The 23485-nt window shown below is 45.1% G+C and overlaps 1 protein-coding gene across 1 annotated transcript in view; it reads left to right on the top strand.

Annotated features, from left to right (window-relative positions):
• slc16a2 (solute carrier family 16 member 2) overlaps positions 1-23144 on the top strand; it is a 122149-nt gene extending 99005 nt beyond the window's left edge. Inside the window, exons 4-7 of the mRNA XM_078547566.1 lie at positions 335-785; positions 12711-12854; positions 14578-14806; positions 20591-23144. Coding sequence (XP_078403692.1) covers positions 335-785; positions 12711-12854; positions 14578-14806; positions 20591-20817 — 1051 coding nt within the window. The 3' untranslated portion in view covers positions 20818-23144. The remainder of the gene's footprint in view (positions 1-334; positions 786-12710; positions 12855-14577; positions 14807-20590) is intronic.
• The last annotated feature ends 341 nt before the right edge of the window (positions 23145-23485 follow it).

Here is a 23485-nt window from a genome sequence, read left to right as displayed (position 1 = left end):
GCTATTGGCTACACAGTGAAAAAATATTTGATAATTTAATCATATCAATTATTACCAGAATTGATATTTTCATTCTGGGCACCTTGCAGAAACATTCCATGAATTCCTTATTTTATGTATCCTGGCTGACTGGTTCAAGTGGAGTAGGGCAGCTGGTGTCAGTCTTCTCCTTTTTCCTGTAAATGAATGGGTTCTCCATCATGCAATTCTATAAAATGAAATCTGTTTAGTAAGTTGATCTGGGGGGGAACCTTTGACATTAAATAGGAGCGGGCCCTTCCATATTAGGAGTCAAGTTATCTGCTGTAATATACTTTTCCATTGTTTTCAACAGGTCCCTGGAACTGAGGTATTTGACTTATGGAATTGTCTTTGGATGTGGATCATCTTTTGCTTTCCAGCCTTCACTAGTCATTCTTGGCCATTACTTTAGACGCCGGTTAGGCCTCGCTAATGGAGTGATGACAGCTGGCAGCAGCGTGTTCTCCACCGCTATGCCTTTTTTCTTAGCGAATATTGGTGACATACTGGGCCTAGCTCACACGCTGCAGATTCTCAGTGTATTCATGTTCATACAGATACTTTTATCCTTGACATATAAACCTCTGTTACCTTTGCCCTCTGCTGAAGAAAGACTGAAGCCTGATGCAACAGGAACCCTGAACTGTCTTCACCAATGCAGGAGATACCTAAATCTGAGAGTATTCAGGAAGGTAACATACAGGGTTTGGGCCTTTGGAATCGCCACAGCGGTCCTGGGCTACTTTGTGCCATATATTCACTTGGTAAGTACCACAACCCTGCTACTGTTTTTCTGTAATAAACTGTAAAACCTTTTCGAAATGGTTCTTGGCACAGAAGGGCTGCTACTCTTCTGCCAAATTGGATGAATGACTGACATCACCGATCAATTGAGCTGATACTTTAATGTGATAATATGATTAATTTCAAAGCACAACACAGGAATCTCAGTGTGGATTTGTTTTAAGAGAAGTGATGTAACACCACTTTTCCTTTGCAATGGCTGCAGGCAAACTCTTACAAATCTTTATTTGTTGACGACTGTCCTTGGGCTCTTTGTTAATATTAAAAACTTAACTAGACAAGTCGGCGGAACTCTACATGTGTTTAAACACTCAGTCCCAAATCAACGTGGAGCTAACAATGTAAACACAGCAGCCAATTGGCACACAATAAGGCCCCACAAGCAACAATGAGATTAATAATCAGAAAATCTGTTTTGGTGATGTTGGTTGAACACTAACTGTTGATTAGGGCACTAGAAGAACTTGCCTGCTCCTCTTTAATTAGCAGTGTGGATGGGGCCAAGATTGGCCTTATTGGCAACCTCGTAAATAGGGCCTGAGCCATTTGCTCACTGTGCAAGGTTGATGCTGAAATAGGGCACACCAAAGCCAACCTGAGAGATAATAACTACCCTGATTAGGTTTTTGTTTGCTGTATATTACACAAACTCATGAATAGAACCATATAAACGTTACGGCACAGAAACAGGCCACTCAGCCGATCATGAATGTGCCTAAGGCCGCCACTTTCAGTCCCAAAAAGTGCCCAGTCTACCTCAGATTACCCTGAAAGGGTAAGGTATCTCAGAAATTTGAGCAACAGGTAAAGCTAGCCGTTTTACGCTGTTACTTTGTATTCACCACTAACAGGAGGTCGCCGTCAAGCCAAAAAGACGTTCTGCCTATTACACAAATGAGTAATGTGGTGTATGGATTTCGCTGATGTAATGCTATGTTGGCCGTATGTCCCAAAGACCGGGGGATCATATCAAACAGCATGTCCTTTCAGCTGTTCGCAACAGGCAAGATAGTGACCATACCCAACTAGCTGGTGCTTGTAAAACTCAAAACATAGCGGCCAACATTAGATCTAATTCCGCAATCCTCTGCATGCTAAAAAATACACTGATAACCAATTTAAGATTATCAGTCAGGCTAGCAATGTGGCTCACTTATGGGTGCTAGTATACACAGAGTCCTGTCCTTTGCAGACAGAAAGAATATGTACACACATTGTGCCTTTTTGAACTAAACAAATAGGCAACAGACATTCTCTGGTTCATTCCCCAGGGCAATGTCTTGACCAATCAGTCAATCTGCCTGGTTTAAATTTAAACAAAGCTTGGCAGTTAGCTGTCAGTCGTCAGTTAACTGGTGCATTCTCCATGGCAACTTCTTTACCAATCAGAGTCCACTTGCCAATCAATCAGCACTTCTCATGCAGTGTAATTGTTGTTCTTTTTACATTTGGTATTCTTGGGAATTGTCTTGATGAGCTCAAGACGAAAGGCTTGAACAACATGTCTTTTTTTCAAAAATACTTGTACTCTATTTTCCCATTCCACTTCAGCCAACTCTGTCTTCATACACTTGTAATTGCCTTTATTTAAACCTATGACACTAGTTTCAGATCCACGTTTCTTAGCCTCAAACTGAATGTGAAATTCTACTTTGTTATGATCACTCTTGCCTAGAGGATTATTTACAATAAGGTCATTAATTAACATTGCACATGTCTTGTTACACACTAAAGTAGCCTGTTCCCTGCTTGGTCCCAGAACATATTGTTCTAAGAAACTGTCCCGAATACACTCTATGAACTCATCCTCCTAACTACCTTTGCCAATTTGATCTGTCTAATCAATATGAAGATTAAAATAGCCCAATATTATTGCGGTACCTTTCTTACAAGCACCCATTATTTTTTGAGTTATACTCTGTCCTATAGCGTAACTACTGTCAGGGGGCCTATAAACCACTCCCGCCACTGACTTCTTTCCTTTGCTATTTCTTATCTCCACCCAAACTGATTCTACATTTTGATCCTCCGAACCAAGATCATTTCTCACTACTGTCCTGATCTCATCCTTGATTATATGTGCTACCCTACCTCTCTTTGTTCCTCTCCTTCTGAAATGTCAAATATTGTTGAAAATTCAGGTCCCAATCGTGGTCACTTTGTAATCATGTCTCTGTAATGACTACCATTACCTTACTCATTTACACCAATTTGTGCTATCAATTCACCCAAGACATTAGAAATTCTACGTGCATTCAGATAAAGAGCCTTTAAATGTGCCTTTTATCATTTTTCCCTGATCTTATTTGCCAAGGACCAGGAACATAAATACAAATTTTGTCGAGAGTCTGGCTTTTAACTTGTGTATAGTCATGGTATATGAAAATTTAATTGGGAACTGTTCTGTCCTGAATTGAAAAAGCAGTTTTACATCTGATGGGTCAATATCGTTTGAGGAATAAACCCTATGGGCCATAACTTCTGAGCTCCCCAGCGTCAGATTGAGGGGGTACCCCAAAGATGTGCTGGCGATTCCCTCTCGGATTTTCACAGGTAAGGGTTTGCAGGGCAATTGACCACCCCCGCCCCCCCCCCCCCCCCACCCCCCCACCCCCTCCCCCCACACCTGCCACAGAGGTCTGACCCCTTCTCCACCGAGGACCAACCACCCCCAACCATCCCATCCCATGAGGTCCAACACCCCACCCCTGACCTCCGATTACATCCCCCCCCCCCACAACTCCCAAATCCTATCCACTTACCTTGGACGCTTACCTTCTTCCTGGCCTGTCAAAGACCTTTAAATTTCATGGGACCGTTAAACCTACCTGGTTTACGGCAGCTTGTGCCGTGAAAAATGGGGCGTGCCCTCCTTCAATTCGACGGAGCTGGACCTCGACGCTGGCCTTGGGAATGAGCTGCACTGCCTGGATCCCGCCCGGAAGGTTGGGGAAGACAGGCTCTGAAAAAAATCCATGTAAGTAACTGGCCCGATACTGATCGCCACTCCGAGGAAGTTGCGGCCCTATATTTCCTTGAAATTTCCCAGAAATTTCAGCATCTGTCATTGAAGAAACTTCCTAATTGCCAATCTTCCCTGACAAAGCCCTTGCTTAGGATTCAGGTTTTGTAGCAATGTTGTAGGTCTTCTTGTGGTGCAGCGGTAGCATCCCTGCCTTTGAGTTATAAACTCTGGGTTCAATTCCCACTTCAGGACTTGATGACTAAGGGTGTGTTCAAAATGCAGCCAAACATCATCAATTTGTAAATCCTTCTAACATATACCAATGACAGGTGGTGGTCAGTGTGGGAGAGATTCCTGGTGAGCCATGTGATGGAAAGAAAGTTTGAACCTATATCATTACAATCCATAGCTTTGAGCTACTGTGTGTGTGTGTAGAAGTGCTTTTTACCACAGCAACTTAGCCCTTTAGCGGGGCTGGTTAGCTCAGTGGGCCAGCGTGGATCACATTGGTGCCGACAGCATGAGGTTCGATCCCGTTCCAGCTGGGTTGGATTCAGGACCTGCTTCCTTGCCCGACCTGCGGTGGAGGTTGTGGTGCTGTGAGAACTCAAGAAAAAGAGAAGAAGCAACATTATAACTGCTCCTTCCTTGAGTTTATATTTGAGCAGTGGCATGCCCATTGGTGTTAGACTGTGTGGGAACTCTGAAGGGTTTCATCTTCTTTATGGATAGAATTAACGCTGATGTATTCCTTTAATTCACCTAACAGCTTTTCTAAAATGTTTTCATTCAAATCTAGTGGATCTTCATTTTTAGCACCAAGGATAGCTTTCAAATAATAAGCTGTATCAAATAATTGTCCCCGCCGTTTTGCCACTCTTAACCAATTCTTAACCAAACTATTTACCATCTCATGCCATCCCGATCCCATTCCATTCCCATCAACCCCATCCCAGTCCGCATAGAAACAATCTCTCCTGCCTCAGTAACCTTCTTGTTGGATTCTCCTTACCTTTGCTATTCTTGTTTTCCATTGACAACCCCACCCTGCCACCACCACCTCCAACTGTTGGCATTCGCATGTGCATCACACGCTCCAGTCCTCAGTGTGTGCCGCACATGCCTCTGTGTGCACCAGGCATTGTCGATCAAATAAACCCACCAACAGTCACGCCCCTTAAACTGACCGATTAAAACAGTTTGGACAAAAACTGAGTATCTTTTATATTTATATATATATATATATGTATATGTGCAGAATTTTCTGGATGGCGCGGAGCAGGAGCGGGAGAGCATGGACACAGTCGCTGCTCGTGATCATGTCCGCGCCACCATTTTATGTGGGCGGGCCAATTAAGGCCCGCCCAGCATACTTCATGACTCCCACGCATAGCGGGAGTGGGCGGGCGTGCTCAGCCCGCTGGGTCAAATGGCGATCCAGCGGCCTTTATAGAGGAAGGCCTGGCAGCCTTGGAAAGGCTGTTCGCAATGGCTGGGTGAAGGGCTCTGCAGAGGGGCAATGGAGGTTATGCAAGTCTGGAGGGTAGGCCATCGGGACAGGCCAGGCCGGAGGGTAGGGCGGGGGGGGCCAGTGCGCCCCTCGTTTTTCCGATAAGTGCCTTGCTGCCCTCCTCGAGGAGGTGGCAGCACGGCGGGAGGTGCTGGTTTCCCAAGAATGGAAGAGGAGGCCCCCTCCACATGACGAAACGTACCTGGGAGGAGGTGGTGGAGGTGGTGAGATTCCGCGATGTGGTGCGGCGCACCTGGATCCAGTGTCGCAAGCGCTTCAATGACCTGTTGCGCTCTGGCAGGGTGAGGACAATGTTGGCATTGGTCACTTAACCCAGGTCAGCTTTCCACCCTGTTGCGCTCCCCCCCCCCCGCACCCTCAAGTCTGAGTGTAGCGACGACATTGAATCATTGACGGCATGTGTCCTTTGCTGGGTGGGTCAGCAAGTACTGCCCATGCTGAGGTCAGCCTGAGAGGGTGGTGAAGAGATGGGTTCTGCACCCGCAGCATGTGGTGCACTGAGGCCCACATGACTGTTTTGGGGGCAACCTGGAGGAGCTGCACCTAGGGTGCTGTGCTTGAACTGCAGGACATGTCCAAGTCAGGGTGATGACATGCTGGGAAGGGAGCTTCACGGTGGAGTGGCACTGACCGATCTGCTGCCCTCTGTGCTCCACATGCTTGCGCCTCCTTGCTATGGAAGGATATACCGTGTGATGCTTAATGTGATGTAGGCAGCATGTGGCCAAGGGGCCATGGGGAGGTAGGGAACAGGCCTAGCACCTTTGTGTGAGTGTTCAGCAGTAGCAGGGTGAGGAGGCACTGGAGCCCTGATATGTCCCACTCTGGTGGGGGTGGGCCATGCGTGAAGAGAGTCCATGTGCAATTTGCACAAATCAATGCTCTTCTCTCATTTTCAGGAGGAGAATGCTCATAATGCTGCAGAGTGGGTGAGGACTGGCGGCGGCCAGGCACAGTTAGACATTCTCAGCGGGTTTGAGCAGGAGAACCTGGATTTGGAGAGACGCCATGTGCCCAGGTCCACCAGTGTCGGTGAGGCTGGGGTGCCACGGCCAGGTATGTTTGCCCAGCAGTGAGGTCACCATTGTTCTCCCAAGAGCCATAGCAGTTTCGAATGTTCAATGATTTAATTTTGCAACATGGCTTGACCATTGCTTATGGGAGGATGAGTGCATAATGATCTGGGGGGACAGGGATGCACATTGACATTGTCTCCACATTAACTGATCCAATGTCCTTGTTCTACCTTTCAGCATCAGTGGAGCAGGGCCAGGAGGAGGAGCAGCAGAGGTCCCCTCTCACACCTGAGGGGCCTGAAATCTCACCAGCATCACACCATTTCTGCCAGGCAGGCACCAGTGCAGATACTAGCACCTCAGTGGGAGTTACATCAGCTAGTGTCCTGGGGCACAGTGGTGAGGGCACTTCACAGTTGCAGGAGGAGCTGGCAGAGACTGAGAGTACCCAGGCGCCAGCAGTTGGAGGTCTGCAGGGGGCAAGGCACATGCTCAGTTGGTGCCTGATGATGTGTCTCTGGAGTCGTCCGTGACACAGGAAATGCAGCCGGGTGTGCGGGAGCATCTGGTGGAGATACATGCTAGGCTTGGTGTCCGTGGTGGAGGAGTCTACGCGGGCGATCACCGAAGCAATGAGCCACATGTCCGAGCGCCGTGCGTCCTCCATGGAGAGAGTGGCGACTCTCGTGGAGAGGCTACTCCAGGAGACCCGTCAGGGCTTCCTGGAGATGCGTTCTGACCAGCAAGCCCTCACATCGGCATTGACCTCAGCTGGTCAGTGCCAGTGTGGGAGATGGTCTGGGCACCAAGTTTCCCAGCCCAAGGTGAGCAGGAAGGTCTGAAGCGACCTCACGTCAGCGCAGCAGCTGCCTGTCGTCTCTGCGGATGAGGGCAGAAGCTCCTCCGCCCCTCTGCCAGTGACCATGGCATCCGGTGAGGCTGCGACGACTGGGGAGATGCCAGCTGTGGAACTGGCGGCTCTCTCCCAAGTGGGGCCAGCACAGGCTTCACGGGCCAGAGGACGACCGCCAAGGTCATCGAGGCCAACAGGACAGCAGAGTCAGCAGGCTGGCTCAGATGCCACTCCCAGCGATGGGGCAGCACCAAGACGTCGAACATGGAAATGTAAACATAAGGCACCTTAGGCACACCACGGGTTTATCACTGGTGCTTGTGTGTTGACCCGAGATGAGGTCTTTATGATTTGCTTTGAGTCGGAACACCCTTGTCATTTTGTTTCGTTAGGTTTCTTTACCTGTGATATTAAATTCAGACATGTGACCATGGCTGAGGGTGCCTCATTTCACAGAATCACAGAATCACACAGTGCAGAAGAGGCCCTTTGGTCCATCGGGTCTGCACCGGCATGTGAGAAACACCTGACCTACCTACCTAATCCCATTTACCAGCACTTGGCCCATAGCCTTGAATGTTATGACGTGTCAAGTGCTCATCCAGGTACTTTTTAAAGGATGTGAGGCAACCCGCCTCCACCACCCTCCCAGGCAGTGCATTCCAGACTGTCACCACCCTCTGGGTAAAAACGTTTTTTCTCACATCCTCCCTAAACCTCCTGCCCCTCACCTTGAACCTATGTCCCCTCGTGACTGATCCTTCAACTAAGGGGAACAACTGCTCCCTATCCACCCTGTCCTTGTCCCTCATTATCTTGTACACCTCGATCAGGTCGCCCCTCAGTCTTCTCTGCTCCAACGAAAACAACCCAAGTCTATCCAACCTCTCTTCATAACTTAAATGTTTCATCCCAGACAACATCCTGGTGAATCTCCTCTGCACCCCCTCCAGTGCAATCCCATCCTTCCTATAATGTGGCCACTAGAACTGCACACAGTACTCCAGCTGTGGCCTCACCAAGGTTCTATACAACTCCAACATGACCTCCCTACTTTTGTAATCTATGCCTCAATTGATAAAGGCAAGTGTCCCATATGCCTTTTTCACCACCCCACTAACATGCCCCTCCGCCTTCAGAGATCTATGGACACACACACCAAGGTCCCTTTGTTCCTCAGAACTTCCTAGAGTCATGCCGTTCATTGAATACTTCCTTGTCAAATTACTCCTTCCAAAGTGTATCACCTCACACTTTTCAGGGTTAAATTCCATCTGCCACTTATCTGCCCATTTGACCATCTTCTGTAGCCCAAGACACTCAACCTCACTGTTAACCACCCGGCCAATCTTTGTGTCATCCACGAACTTACTAATCCTACCCCCCACATAGTCATCTATGTTGTTTAAATAAATGACGAATAATAGGGGACCCAGCACAGATCCCTGTGGTACGCCATCGGACACTGGCTTCTAGCCACTAAAGCATCCTTCCGTCATCACCCTCTGTCTCCTACAACTAAGCCAATTTTGAATCCACCTTATCCAAATTACCCTGTATCCCATGTGCATTTGCCTTCTTTATAAGTCTCCCGTGTGGGACCTTGTCAAAGGCTTTGCTGAAATCCATATAAACTACATCAACTGCACTACCCTCATCTACACAACTGGTCACCTCCTCAAAACATTCAATCAAATTTGTTATGCATGACCTCCCTCTGACAAAGCTATGGTGACTATCCCTGATCAAACCTTGTCTCTCCAAGTGGAGATAGATTCTTTCCTTCAGAATTTTCTCCAATAGTATTTATTTTCTTCCGTATGTGTAGCGTTTCCAAAAATGTTAGGAGTGCTTTGTGGGGCATTCAGCTTTATTAACAAGGTCCTTAGTTACTGTTCCTAACCTGGAAGATTTGGCACTTAGGTATCGAGTATGGAGTCTACAGCCTAGGCTTGTCCTGGAGGTCCATCTGTGGTGAGCTAGCTGAAGGTTCATTGGATTAAAGCCTCCCGGGTGTCCCTGCCTCCCTGCAGTATGCCCAGGTCAGCGTCTACCCCCTCAGCATTTCCCTGTGCATGCTCATCCCCGGACTGCTGGACTCATCGTGTGCAGCCACAGCCACTGCGTCGACGTCTTCATCGTCCGCAATGTCCCCCCCCTTTCCAGCGCCAGATTGTGGAGAGCGCAGCATGCAACCACTATCACCGAGACACGATCTGGGTGGTACTGGAGTGCGCCCCCTGAGCGGTCCAGGCATCGGAATTGCATCGAGAAGACCGATGGTTCTCTCCACCACAGCCCTTGTGGAGGCGTGGCTCCCATTGTACCGCTGCTCAGCTTCTGTTCTTGGATGGTGGAGAGGCGTCATGAGCCACCTTTTGAGTGGATAGCCCTTGTCACCGAGCAGCCATCCATCCAGCCGGGCTGGAGCACTGAAGAGCCCCGGCACCTGGGAGTGTCTGAGGATGTAGGTGATGTGGGAGCTGCCTGGGTACCTTGCACAGACTTGCAGAAACTGCATCCTGTGATCACACACTATCTGCACGTTCATAGAGTGGAATCCCTTCCTGTTGACGAAGGCACTGGGCTCACCCGCTGGTGCCTTGATGGCCACATGTGTACAGTCTATTGCACCCTGGATGTGGGGGAAACCAGCAATGGCCGCGAAGCCCCTGGTTCGCTGTGTCTGATTTGCCTGGTCCCAACAGAAGTGGATGAAGGTCAATGCCTGCCTGAACAGAGCGTCTGTAACCTGCTTGACACAAGTGTGGACAGCTGATTGGGAGACACCGCAAAGATCACCCACCGAGCCCTGGAAGGAGCCAGAGGTATAGAAGTTGAGGGCAGCTGTGACCTTTAGAGCCACTGGCATGGGGTGTCCACCCACACAGTTAGTGGAGATCTCAGGCCCAATCATCTGACAGATATAATTGACTGTCTCCCTTGAGAGACGGAGCCTCCTTTGGCACTGCACCTCAGACATATTGAAGTAGTTGCTTCGCTGCCTGTATACCCTGGCAGCAGGATAATGGCGTCTTCTGCGGCCCCTTCAACCTTGGTCTACCTCTTGGCCCTGTGCCCCTTGCCTGAGCCTGTCCTTCCAAAGGTGGCTGCCCTGGAGGCTGAATGTGCACTTCTGGCCTCCTCCTCCTTCTAGCCCTCCCTTCCTCCTCAGAGGAGCTGCCTCCAGTGGAGAGTTCAGGTCCCATTCCCAGGCTAAGGGAAGGCTTCCTGAAACATGCAGGCCCCAAAAAAATTCCTTACTGCAGAGTGCTGACCTGAGGGTTACGAGTGCAGACAAAACAGCTGGTATGCGTTTTGAAGTATTGCAGATCACACAGGCAAGTTTCAAAAACTTTGAAAAATCAATACTTGAGAGAGCACACTCGCAACCCCAGTGAGTCCTCTTATCCCGCCCGTGGATGAGGTTTATACAAATATGTCCTACCCACCTGCCCATTGCGCCCGTGCGCTGACCCGAAGATTGCACGGGCGCTGAAAAATCTGCATCGATTGGTGAGTCAAGGGCCTTAAGTGGCCCGTTAATTAATGGTGGGTGCGCAGCGGATATCATCGCGCACCCGCCCAACGAAATATCGCGATGGCGCGCGGTGACGTCGGGACGCTTGTCCGACAACACCGCGTGTCATTTTATCCGTGGACGTGTGGGGCCCACCCCCACACTCCAACGGGAAAATTCTGCCCATATATATATATATAAATGCATATATACATTAAGCCAACAGTTCTATATTCAGTTGCATCAAGGATTAGTATCCTTTCTTAATATTCAAAAAATATGACTGAAATATGAGAAGAGGATGGATAGTCTCTCTAGATTTTGCCTATCTGGTAAAGTATTAGCAAGATTGGAGGCACAAATTGGGAAAACAGGTTGGGAAGCAGAACACATCAGAAAATAAATTGCACCCATCATTTTTATGCAAGCAACTGGATGTGACACATTTTTAGTGTGTAAGAGACACACACATATAACACTAATTGACAGTATGACAGAACATAAGAGGATAATATTAATCTTTATCGGCTTGAAACATTGTGAACAAGTTGTTAGTTGCTGTCCGGCAGCTCATTCTTTGGTACTCAATAGAAGACAGAGTCATATAGACCAGGAAAACCCATAATCTAATCCCAAGGATGTGCTGAGTTTGTTGATTTCAGTTAGAACCATAGAAAAGTTACAGCACAGAAGGAGGCCATTCGGCCCATGTTGTCCATGCCAGCCCGAGGACACCCAGGTGCCCTTTCTAATCCCACCTTCCTGCACCCAGCCCATAGCACAGCTTACAGCACTTTAGGTGCAGATCCAGATACTTTTTAAAAGAGTTTCTGCCTCTACCACCAACTTGGGCAGTGAATTCCAGACACCCACTACCCTCTGTGTAAAAAAGTTCTTCCTCACGTCCCCCCTACACCCTCTGCCACTTATCTTGAATCTGTGTCCCCTGGTTCTAGAATTCTCCATCAAGGGAAACAATTTTATCCTGTTCACTCTATCTATTCCCCTCATAATTTTGTACACCTCAATCAAGTCACCTCTCAGCCTTCTTTGTTCCAGGGAAAATAACCCTAACCTATCCAATCTCTCCTCGTAGCTACACTTTTCTAACCCTGGCAACATTCTTGTAAACCTCCTCTGCACTCTCTCCAGCGCTTTTACGTCCTTCCTGTAATGTGGTGACCAGAACTGCACACAATACTCCAGCTGTGGCCTCACCAGTGTTTTATATAATTCCAACATTATATCCTTACTTTTATATTCTATACCTCTGCCAATGAAGGAGAGCATTCCATATGCCTTCTTTACAACCCTGTCTACTTGAACTGCTGCCTTCAGGGATCTGTATACTTGTACACCAAGATCTCTCACTTCATCTACCCCTCTTAGTATATTCCCATTTATTGTGTAATCCCTGTAACTGTTTGACCTCCCTAAATGTATGACCTGTTGACTCTCCCTTAAAAAGGAAGGACATCAGAACTTTCCAAATGAGATATTCCTTAATGAACTCAGATTATCCAACTTGGATTGAGTTCATTCTTGTTTCTGTTTTGTGCAGCTTACTGCAAAATCAGAATGATCACAAAGCATGTTGATACCTGAACCTAAACAGATGTGCAAATTCCCAAAATGCAGTATAAGTGAAGTATAATTAGTAATATGAAATAGATCCTAATGTCTCAGTCTTTTCTAACACTCTTTATTGGACAGTTTATGCAAAACATTAATAACATGTGCAGCCAACAAAAAAAAGTGGTCCAGAAAATGGACATTCCTTTGTTATCTTGCTGAAAACAGAAGATCGGTAAATCTCCTGAAGAAACATTGCTGAAAGCAGCCTTTTGCACCATTTCCCTCGGTTAGCGCAGAAGACTGGGAGAAACCCCACTTAGTTTCCAGGCTTCATCTTCTGGACAAAATGGTCACTCACTTTGTCAGAAGCCCCTGTAGTCACTTGCCGTATTCATTCTAACATCCATTGCATGATTTGGCTGCAGGTGAATCATGTCAGAGAAGAGTTCAATGAAGATAAGAGAAATTGGATACTACTCGTCTGCATTGGAGCTTCGTCAGGTGTTGGACGTCTAGCTTTTGGGAAAATTGGTGACTGCATCCCTGGACCCAAGAAGATCTACCTGCAGGTAAGTCAGTCCAAACCAGATGCTCCATTGTTGAGGAGAAGAGTTAAACTCTCTGTATGTATTTCCAAGGTTCGTCATCACAGTGCGGTCTGGAATTTCCCTGGTGGAAGTTAAAATAAATTAATACATAATGGAAAATCATGAGAACATTTCCTTTTCAAAAAAACTGCTCCAATTAAAGACACATTAGCCAATTGGCATCCACTAAATTATTTAGGTCGAAGGTGTGAGAGGGTTACACCTCACAAGACAAAAGCAGGGTGAAATCTGAATGAAGAGGAAGAAATTGTAACTCCGCTGGCTCAGGGTACACTCAACCTTCACTGCATTGGATGTGCATTCAGAGCAAAGTGAATATAAAATTGTGACTCGGGCTCTAGGTCAGAGCCTGAATAGCCATGGGACCAGCGCTCAATGGGGTTTTTGCCGTGTTTGGTGACTTTAAAAGGGTTTCAGCTGTACTGTGCTGGGACCAGTTACTAGGATTTTTTGCCTGTAAGTATGTTAGGATGGGAAACATCATCAACTTCCAGACATGAGGAATTAAATATATAAGTTTTAGAAAACTGAACGGGAAATCATCAAACTCATTCAAGCAAGAATAGATTCAGTTATTAATTTAGCAAACTCCGTTCAGATTCTAATCAAGATCAGATTTTCAAAGTCAGCGTGATGAGTCTGGTGGCTGAAGAGACATGAGTGTTGGCTTGGGGAATAATAAACATGGTGAAATTCTTATGATGGAAGTCATTTTGAAAGTCAATAGTCACGGCTTTACAATCCCAGTATATGTAAGACCATAAGAACATAAAAAATAAGAGCAGGAGTAGACCCTAGGCCCCTTGAGCCTGCTCCACCCTTCAATATGGCTGATCTGCCTCAACTCCGCTTTCCTAGCCACCATCCATTTCCCTTGATTTCCTAGATGATTTTCTATTTCCTAAATGTAGCAGGGGCAGAATTATTGAGGTGAAATTGTTAGTTAAACATTAGGATTTATAAAATGCCCATTCTGATTTCTATTGAAGTATTAAAATTGTAAATATGATCTAGGTATAAGGAGCTTTGTGGGTAAACGCACCATCGAGTTTAGTGTCGAGCCACACTGACCAGTAAAATACCAGATTTGGTGCCATGTCTATTATGAGTTCGCTAGCTGATATTAGCCAGAGCTGAGATGCAGTTGCTGCACTTGGGCCTCAGCAACTTCAGGTTAGGGGGTGGCGATGTGGCAAACGTTTTCTTGCTTCTGAACCCTGAAAAGGGGAATCCTGCTGGAAAATACATGGGTGTGGACATCAGATTAGCACAGGATCAGCTGTGATGCTCTATAAAGTCAAATAGCTTGCCAACATTCACTTTTTACAGTTGTTGCGATAGAATAAGAGCTGTTGTGGGGTATAAACTGTTAAAAAAAATAATGAAAACAAAACTTAACCCTGTCAATTGTTTGTGTGAGTGAGACAACATGGAAAAATATCGTACAAGGAAAAGCTAAAAGTTCAGTTGGTTGTTCAATGAAAGATCTGTACCCCAGTTCCTTTTCTTACAGCTGCTACTCAGCACATGCCCTCTGTGGAGGTGCTTTATTAATTGTATAGCTGTTTAATGGTAATGTACTAATTTGGCTATTATTTCTAATCTAAGCTGTTCACTTTAGTACTGTCGTTCCTGATGAATAATGGCTTACTAGAAATAATTCTCTCATGTTTCCCACTTGTAGGTGGCATCCTTTTGGGTGTTAGGGCTTATGTCCATCATGATACCACTGTGCCGTGTTTTTGAAAGTCTCATTATTGTCTGTCTTTTCCTGGGACTCTGTGATGGCTGTTTCATCACCATTATGGCACCTATTGCCTTTGAGCTTGTTGGACCTCAAGAGGCGTCACAGGCTATTGGCTTCCTTCTGGGACTTATGGCTATTCCTATGACTGCGGGACCTCCCATTGCAGGTTAGTGACAATCAACAGTGGCATTTGTTTTAACATTTATTACTGGATAGGCAGACTAAGAATAATGCAAAATTGAGATAGCATTTAAGGTTGGAGGGAAAGGATACGGGATGTCAACATTTGTTCTTACATTTTTAAAGTTCTTAATCCCCATTATTTTTTAACACTTAAGTAGGATCTTTGGATAAGATTTATTTAATCCTGTAATTATAATGCCCAGGCATCATTTGAAGGAATTCCCATTTGAAATATAAGCTATTCCACAATTGATATGAAGCAATGGTATTGCACCAGAGCAAGAACTGAAGCCACTTTAGATTCTGTACGTTAGTTGTTCACATAAGCAACCATGAAATCATATTACACCTTAGATGGAAACAGAAAAGGCTGGAATTGCATTGTAGGTCAACTTCTGAAAGAGAAAGCTTTTTTTCAAGTTTGGGGTGGGGCCCTTCATCTTATTAGCACGGATTCTACAGGGCAACATTGCCCAGGTGCTCACTCTGCTATTATACAAGATCATTCAACAAATCAATTGACAAATCTTAGCCAAATGTGATCCAGCAGGGAGTACATCCTCCATTTGCTATTCATAGCAAAATCACAAACATGCATGTGAAGAACATGTTTACAATTTCACGACAAATAGAGGTTAGTGAAAATCACCCCGACACACATTTTCATTGACAATCTTTCTACATTTTAAAAAAAGTAGTAATTGAAACAATTTTGCCCCATTTCATAATTATGCATGCAGGTAATTTTTAAATTGAAACTTGACTTACGGTTGACCACTATTCCGTTAGAAGCTTTTCTGCTTAAATCAGTTAGTGATTATTCAGATATCTGGGGTTAGAAATTCCATGATTGTGACAAAGGTAAGGCATTTTCAGGAGAGGGGCAGAATTTGGGGCATTAGTTAATTATGCTGGAGTTACATCCCTTCTAAGGTACACAGTGAAATCGGTGGAAGTGGGGCTGGGAAGTAGGTGGATCCAACTCCAAAGTGGGGCATGAATGGAAGTACTGGGGTAATGAAGGCCAGAACACATTCTGTCAGAGATTTCATTTAAACCACAATTGTACCTGATTTATGGCAAAATAGGAGCCAGGTGAAGAGGAAATGAGGGGCCTGTGGAATAAAGAAGACCAAAAGAGATGATATGCTTCCATCAGTCAGACCACACCACTCCCTTGAGAGTGTATCAGAGGAAGTCTGCTTACATAGGCATCTGTTCTGCAGCAAGGCATGGAAGGAATTCTGTTTCCTGTTGCAAAATGACCTGCAAGTATCTTCTCAAAGACATGAAAAAACAAAGATGCATTTCTGAACCCTGGATTTCATACCACAGAGTAATAAGAGACAGTGGTGCAGTGGTGTTGTCACTAGATTAGTAATCCAGAGGCCCAGGATAATGATCCAGGGGACCTGGGTTCAAATCCCACCACAGCAGAATTTGAATTCAATAAAAATCTGGAATTAAAAGTCTAATGATGACCATGGGCAACATTTCTCCCTGTGCAGGTGGGGTGGGATTCCCTGAGCAGGGAGTGTGCGTGCGAAAGAGTGCACAGATCTCCCTGAGGAAAAGTGTTGCCTCAGGGAGATCGGCTCTGGATTTAAAACTTTGAATAAAGATTAGAAAAAAATTCCCCTGCCATGACACTGTCACATGAGTTGGGACATGTCCATAACTCTTATTATAAAATATTCTGCATTTTTAAAATCACTCATGAAACCTCATCCCGTCGGTGGATGAGGTTTCATGTTCTTTCACAAGCCCACCAGGGCTCCCGGCCTGTCCGCCAACCTTAAGGTTGGACAGGCAGGTCCATTAATGAGTTCAATTGGTTTTTTTAATGGCCTTAATGGGCCGTTGACAGGTTGGTGGGCACACATCCGACTCGGATGCGCGTCCGCCAAACTGACAATCTAAATGGCGCGGGGTGACATCGAGACGTACGCCCGACATCACACCCGCGTAGCAAGCGGGCCCCGCCCCCGCTCGCCAACCGGAAGGTGCCGTCTGGCTCACTGATGACCTTTAGGGAAGGAAATCTGCTGTCCTTACCTGGCCTGGCCTACACGTGACTCCAGATCCACAATAACGTGGCTGACCCTTAAATGCCCCTGAACAAGGGCAATTAGGGATGGGCAGTAAATGCTGGCCCAGTCAGTGATGCCCACCTCCTGAACGAACATTAAAAAAAAAATCCGGAAACCTTTCTTTCTTTAACCACTGTGCTTCTCGCACTGTCTCTGCATTTGCACGAAGTTGCTACGCGACTGTACAGCACAGAGGGAGATCATTTGACCCACCATTTCAGTCCTGGTCGTTTGCCAGACTCATCAAAAATAAATCTCCCCCTCTCCCTCCCTCCATGATGCTCAATATAAGTTTAATCCAATTGGCCCGTTCCCTCCCTGTCACCTAGAGATTTATGATTGTAGATAGTATCAGAGGGGTGGAATTTTCCCTCCTGGGGCTCGGTCCCGTGGCAGGAGCAGGGAAGGTGAGTTTCCTGCCAGGGGGGCTGCTGGGAATTCGCACGACCCCCAGCCTCATTACATATGCATCGGGTGGGGGGGAGGTGGTTTTGTGACGTTTCAGTGGCGGGCAGGCTGGATGGCTCGTGCCCCGCCATCATATCCAGCACCATTTTTAAAAGGCACCCGGACATAACTGACCCATTGCTGAAGAAAGAAGATGGAGCTCCCGAAGAAGGAAGGTGGGCCTCCCCATAGACACTGGAGCCGGAAGATCCGCCTGATAGATGCTCCCCACCCACTGCCGCGTGTTCCAGGAGCCACGGTCGCTGGAGGCCTCCATCCCGAACTCCAGAGGCAGCCCAGGCCTTCTTCGGATAAATGCCGGTATGTACACGCCATGTTGGTCCAGACGTGTTCTGGGCCGGTGTGATTTCCCACTGGCGACACGGATGAGCAGGCGATTCTGGTCGGGCTTTCATTTGCATCCCATTAGCGGGATGCACGTCATGATGGGCAAAAGCGGAAGATCCCGCCGTCTTTTTACGGTGGCATGAAACTGATTTTTGGAGCTCCCGCAGCATTGTTCCTCCCCCGCCCGCCATTAAACACAACGTGGGGTCACGGTAAAATTCACCCATAGAAAACACCTTTTCTCAGGGTGTCTGAGTCCAAGGAAAACCCTTTAGTCAGGTAGGTCGCCCACTGCAGGTGCATGGGCTGCTTGTTCCTGTGTCCTGACACCTATGTGAGCAGGCAGTGGGGGGAAAGCAGAAACTGCTGGAAACACTCATTGGGTTGGGCAGCCTTTGTGAACTAATGGGCCATCCTTTGCTGAGAAAATAATGGCATAGGAACAGTGCCTTTAATGCATAATTTCATCAGCAAGTTGCTGACCAATTTGCATCACTCCATTATCATCTTTCCAAAAACAGCATCTCATCCATAACTGTGCCATGATTTTCATAAAGGTGCTGATTGGAACATTAATTGCCCAGTTAATTCGCTATTGTAAATTATGTCCAGTAATTAACAGCATAAGTACCCAATTAGCAACATGATAATTATAAATAACTGCCAATCAACCTCTCTTCACCAGAAAATGTAAAATTATAAATGTGGAATCCCATTCCTTCAGGTTGTGAATTGTTTTAGGAGATTTTAAAAATGTAAATTTTTTAGAAGTTAAAAAGAATTGTTTTTCTGTCTTTTTTTTCCCTCTCTGAATACAATTTTTATTTTCCTCAGTACATTTCTCTTTTTCAGTCTAAATCACCATCATTCTCGGTGCTTCTTCTGCTTATTTCCCATTCCTTTGATCTCATTGGTAAGGGAGATACCATTTGTACTGTTGTTCACCAATGTCCCAGCTGACCCCTTGTCCTCACTGCATTGTTATCAGATCACACTAATTGCAAGTCTAACTAATAGCTGCCCCACTCCAGCAAAATCTGGCCTGTTGCTTCTGGCAAAAAGCCCATGGCTAAAATGCTAATATCTGTTCTCTGCACAGGTGTTGCCTGACCTGCTGAGTACAAGCAACATTTCTTATTCTTACGTCAGATTTCCACCATCTGCAGTTTTTTTGCTTTTTTTCTATCGGTATCTTAGAGGGCTGTCTGCAGCGACCCTATGAGATAGCCTCGGGAGAGAGGGCAGTATCATGAAAGTGAATTTGAGGCACCCCATTTTTACTGGGCTGTTTGTACTAGGGAGCATCAACATAATTCAGCTCCCATCTTAAAGTCATAAATCCTGTCCTTATTTTAAATATATATTTGATTATATATTTATAACCAACTAACAAAAGTTACAACAATTTGGGAATTAGAGAACTAGAATTGGTTCTAATCTAGGACATTCTCTAAAGTGCAGACAGAGGCACCATTGCAGGTGTACAATTAGAGCTTGAAAAATTTACTTAGGCAACTTCCCTTATAAGTATGAACATAAAATGGAGGAGAAGGGGGATGGGCACGATGAAATTGGCCTGCGACAGTAATGGAAAACAATGGGTAGCGAATTAGCAGCCTGTTTTACAATGCATCTCATTTCACCTCCTCCCCATTAGAGAAGAAAATTACACAGGATATAAAACAGGTTGTCGATTCGCTGTTGTCCATTTTGCATCACTGCCACAAATTAATTTCGCTCGCAAGAATTTCTACTCGAAGACACACAGGTCTACGTAAATATACACACATTCCAAATTAAGAAGATGGTCCAACTCCGTGCCCAGTGTGACATGGAAAACAAAACCCACATAGAAACCAAACCTATAAATTCTTCTGAAAGATTGCGTGGTTACTTGAAATAGAGGAATGTCAAAGGTTATGGGGAATGTACATGTGGAGAAAAGCACCAGCACCGACTAGATTGGCTGAATGTCACACGTCTATGGATGATTGCAAGATTCTCAGACGCGCATAACGTTTCAGTGCCTGATGCACATTTAAATATTCTAAAAAAAAATGTGCTGACTGTAATGTAAGTTCTGTATAGAAATGGGGAGGGTGTTTCATCCGTCCTCCTTGTGTTTGAGGCAGCGACTAGTTTGAGTCCTTCATTGGATAGCATGCCCAAGATTCAGAATTCATCATGTAGGGCAACCACAGCCTGAACCTGTGGTGGGGCATGGCCAGTACTGCACTATTTTAATTTTCATGTAATTGGTCTAACTTCCAGCAATAGGAACCCAGAGTAGAATCCAGGTACTTCCTCGGAGGAAAGAATAAAAGTAAAATGGTTTAATAGATGCAACACGTGAGCCGCACCCATAAACATCCCATAATTTTTTATTTCCAGAACACTTTCATTTTTCTTTGTGCTTTTTCACCTTTACATTCAGGAATATAACTTGTTTATAATAGCATAAACAATGAGTAGTTGCACCTCTCGGTCTCTGTTAAGACTGGGGAAAGATATTGGTCAAATTAACCTACTGAAAAACAAGAACTGTTTTCCTTGAGTGAACATTATCATCTTTTTTTTACAAAATTCTTCAAATTTGACAACATGTATTTTTTACGGTTCCATTAAATTGAAAATCAGTTCATGTTTTTACGCCCAATTCAGTGCTCAGGACAGAAGGAGCAGGGAGAAATGATAACCAATATTAGTTTGGGATCCATCTAGACCTCTCCAGCTCATACATTCAAGTTATTACTTGACTAAGCAGTGTTGCCATAGCTGTGTATTTTCCAGATAGATTAGTGGCTTATTAAATTTAAGCATCAGCTTTGATGTCAGAATTTAATACTAACTTGATTAACCTTTGGCCTGTTAACTCCATGCAGGATTTCTGTTTGATCGCTTAGGCAGCTATCGAATTGCCTTTTACTTGGCTGGAATTCCACCAATCATTGGGGGATCAGTTTTGCTCTTTGTCCCTCTAATCCATAACCGAATTCGCAAGAGGCAAGAGAAAGAAGAGCCCGGCACTGACAGGATGCTGTTAGCTTCTGAAAACGTCTTAAATGGGGACATGCTACCTGGCAACTCTAATACAGAAGTGCCTGCATAGACAGCGATGCTAACCTATCTCCTATTCCAGAATGGCATCCTTACCAGCACATACAGTGAAGTTACCTTTCAGTATATTTGTGTAGTTTAAAATAACATTTCCCACATTAGGGCTAGTCCTTATTACAGTGTAACAAACTCCATGAAGGCAAGAGGGTGAAAATTCAAAACTTGGATAAGGTTTTTAAGATAATACACCAGGTTTATGCCTGCATCATAAGTGCCACTTTGAATTTAGTCACAGACCAGCTGCAATGATTGCAATTCAACACAATAATTTGGAGGAAGTTATTCTACTAGCCAGAATCATTGCAGGAACTGTGGAATTAAAATCATGTTTTTTTTTTAAAAAGTCACGATGCATGATCATAACTAAACTGTAATTCTTCAGTGTTTTTCCTTCTTGCAGGAGCTCTTAAAATTAACGAGTGCTCATGATTGTGTTTGTAGAAAGAGCAGATTGAAGAGGATTACAGCTTTCGTACTTTAATTGGGGACCATTCTCTACCACCAGCACTTTTAGGATTAGGGCAGGCGACAGCACAAGAGTTTTTAAAAATAGTAAATTTGATCATTGAATATTCAACTAATTTCTTGGTCAGATGCTTAATTTTTGCCTACTTTCCTATGCTCAGTATCTGAGTGATAGCATATGCAGGACAATTGCACACTTGTACAAATCATTACTGTCCCCGTCTTGATGCAGCATGCAATAATGCATTTCACCAATTGATCCTGGCAACTGCTATTGTAGCTCTGACTCAAGAACTTTCACTTCCTCAATCTCTATTACCTTTGTAGCAGCACTTCCTAAACTACTTTTTATCAGTCTTTGCCGGCCTCTACCTGCGTGAAGTCAGTGCATAAACATCCCGGGCCCACTCAGCATTCGCCGCTAGAAGTATTTTCCACAGTTAAAGCGCACTTTGGGCTCACTTCTCGCCCCATGCTGTTTGGTGGAATTGATCCAGGCTGTCCCGTCAGTGCCTCTGGATTGGGCAGTCTCCTCTCCAAAGTAGCCATTGCTGCTCGGAGGAGGGGGAAGTTGTGACCCCAAATGTGACCTCGCCCCTCTCACAGTCTCTACACCCCCATTCAATCTCCTCCCACAGGCCAATGTATACTCTCGTGTAATCCTGTGAGGGATCCCAACAGTTGGCTTTGTTGTAAGGGAGAGTGTAGTATAGAGACGGCCATCGACTCCCCTCTCCACTCTGAGGGGAAATCACAGCCATATCACCCTGAGCTGCTTTAAGGAAGTAACAAGGGTGCCTACCATGTCTTTAGAAGAGCTAAACAGAATAACAGCGGAAATAGGTAATAAAGAGGGGTAAAAAAAAATCTAACTTTGGGACGCATGCATTTTTATTTGGCTGCATACAATGAAACTACGAGTCCCAGATAAATGGAGATGATTGGGTAAATCTGCCGTCAATGATACACGGGAGGCTGGACTGCTATAAATGACTGGGATTGATTTTGTGCACTTAATTTGCATTAGGTGACTATCCCCCACGCGCTGCCTTTTGCTATAGAAATAATCCTCCTGTATGTGGTAGGCTCTGTTTGCTGTAGTTTCAGTCTTGAGTTTGGAGACTAAATTAAAAGCACAAGTTGAGTTTTGGCTGTGGTTCAATTGGTAGCACATTCCCCTGTGAAATCCAAGGTTCCAGGTTCAAGTCCCACTCCAGGGCGAGTACAAAAATCAAGACTCACACTCCAGTGCAGTACTGAGGGAGCATTGCATTGTCAGAGGTGTCATCATCCAGATGATAAGTTAAACCAAGGCACTGTCTGTTTTGCTTGGCAGGTGGATGTGAAAGATTGCATGGCACTGTGTCCTGACCAATAGTTATCTCTCAATCAACATCACAAAAAACAGATGATCTGGTCATTATCACACTGCTGTTTGTGGGAGTTTGCTGTGTGCAAATTAGCTATTGTGTTTCCCACATTACAACAGTGACCACACTTCAAACTAAAGTACTTCATTGGCTGTAAAGAGCTTTGAGATGTTTGGTGGTTGTGAACATCGCTATATAAATGCAAGTCTTTTTTTTTCCTTTTTACCTGCAACTCATTAATGAAACTGTTGAGTTAATTTGTTTTGAAATTGCCCGATTTATTATTTCTCCTTACATTATCTGCTGGGAGTAACAGGGGTTTATTCTGTGCACATATTATTCACTCAGCCATACTGTGAAATACATTCACAGTTGTGGGTGCTTTAAGCTGAGTTATTTTCAGTCAGTTCACTGTGAAGCAGCTTACCGTACTTTCACACAATGCTAATATCGTATTGACTCAATAAATGGTAATAGGTCTTGACTACCTCTCTCACCATTGGTTATTTCTAACTGCTCTCTAACCAAATATTTAGTACATCTGATTGATATCAATGCTCCACTAGTTGTGATACCTGTTTGTAGGCACCTGTAATGTGCGTCGGTTATGTTTTTTTAGCCTGCTTGCTTGTCATTTAATATTTTCTGTGTTTCAGTGTATTAAGGTTAAAATATTTCATTGTGAAGCAGGGAAAGGGAAAAGCACTGATCAGTGTACAATTAACACACAAAAATCTCAAGAATCAGACTACTTCAGTGAAATGCTTTCGACATACAAGTATTCTTCGCTAAGGAATATCCTATATGCTTTATTCATAAATAAGT

Source organism: Cetorhinus maximus, chromosome 8 (genome assembly GCF_964194155.1).
Source record: "Cetorhinus maximus chromosome 8, sCetMax3.hap1.1, whole genome shotgun sequence".
In the NCBI taxonomy this organism is placed as follows: domain Eukaryota; kingdom Metazoa; phylum Chordata; class Chondrichthyes; order Lamniformes; family Cetorhinidae; genus Cetorhinus; species Cetorhinus maximus.
This window is presented reverse-complemented; position numbering and strand designations above follow the sequence as displayed.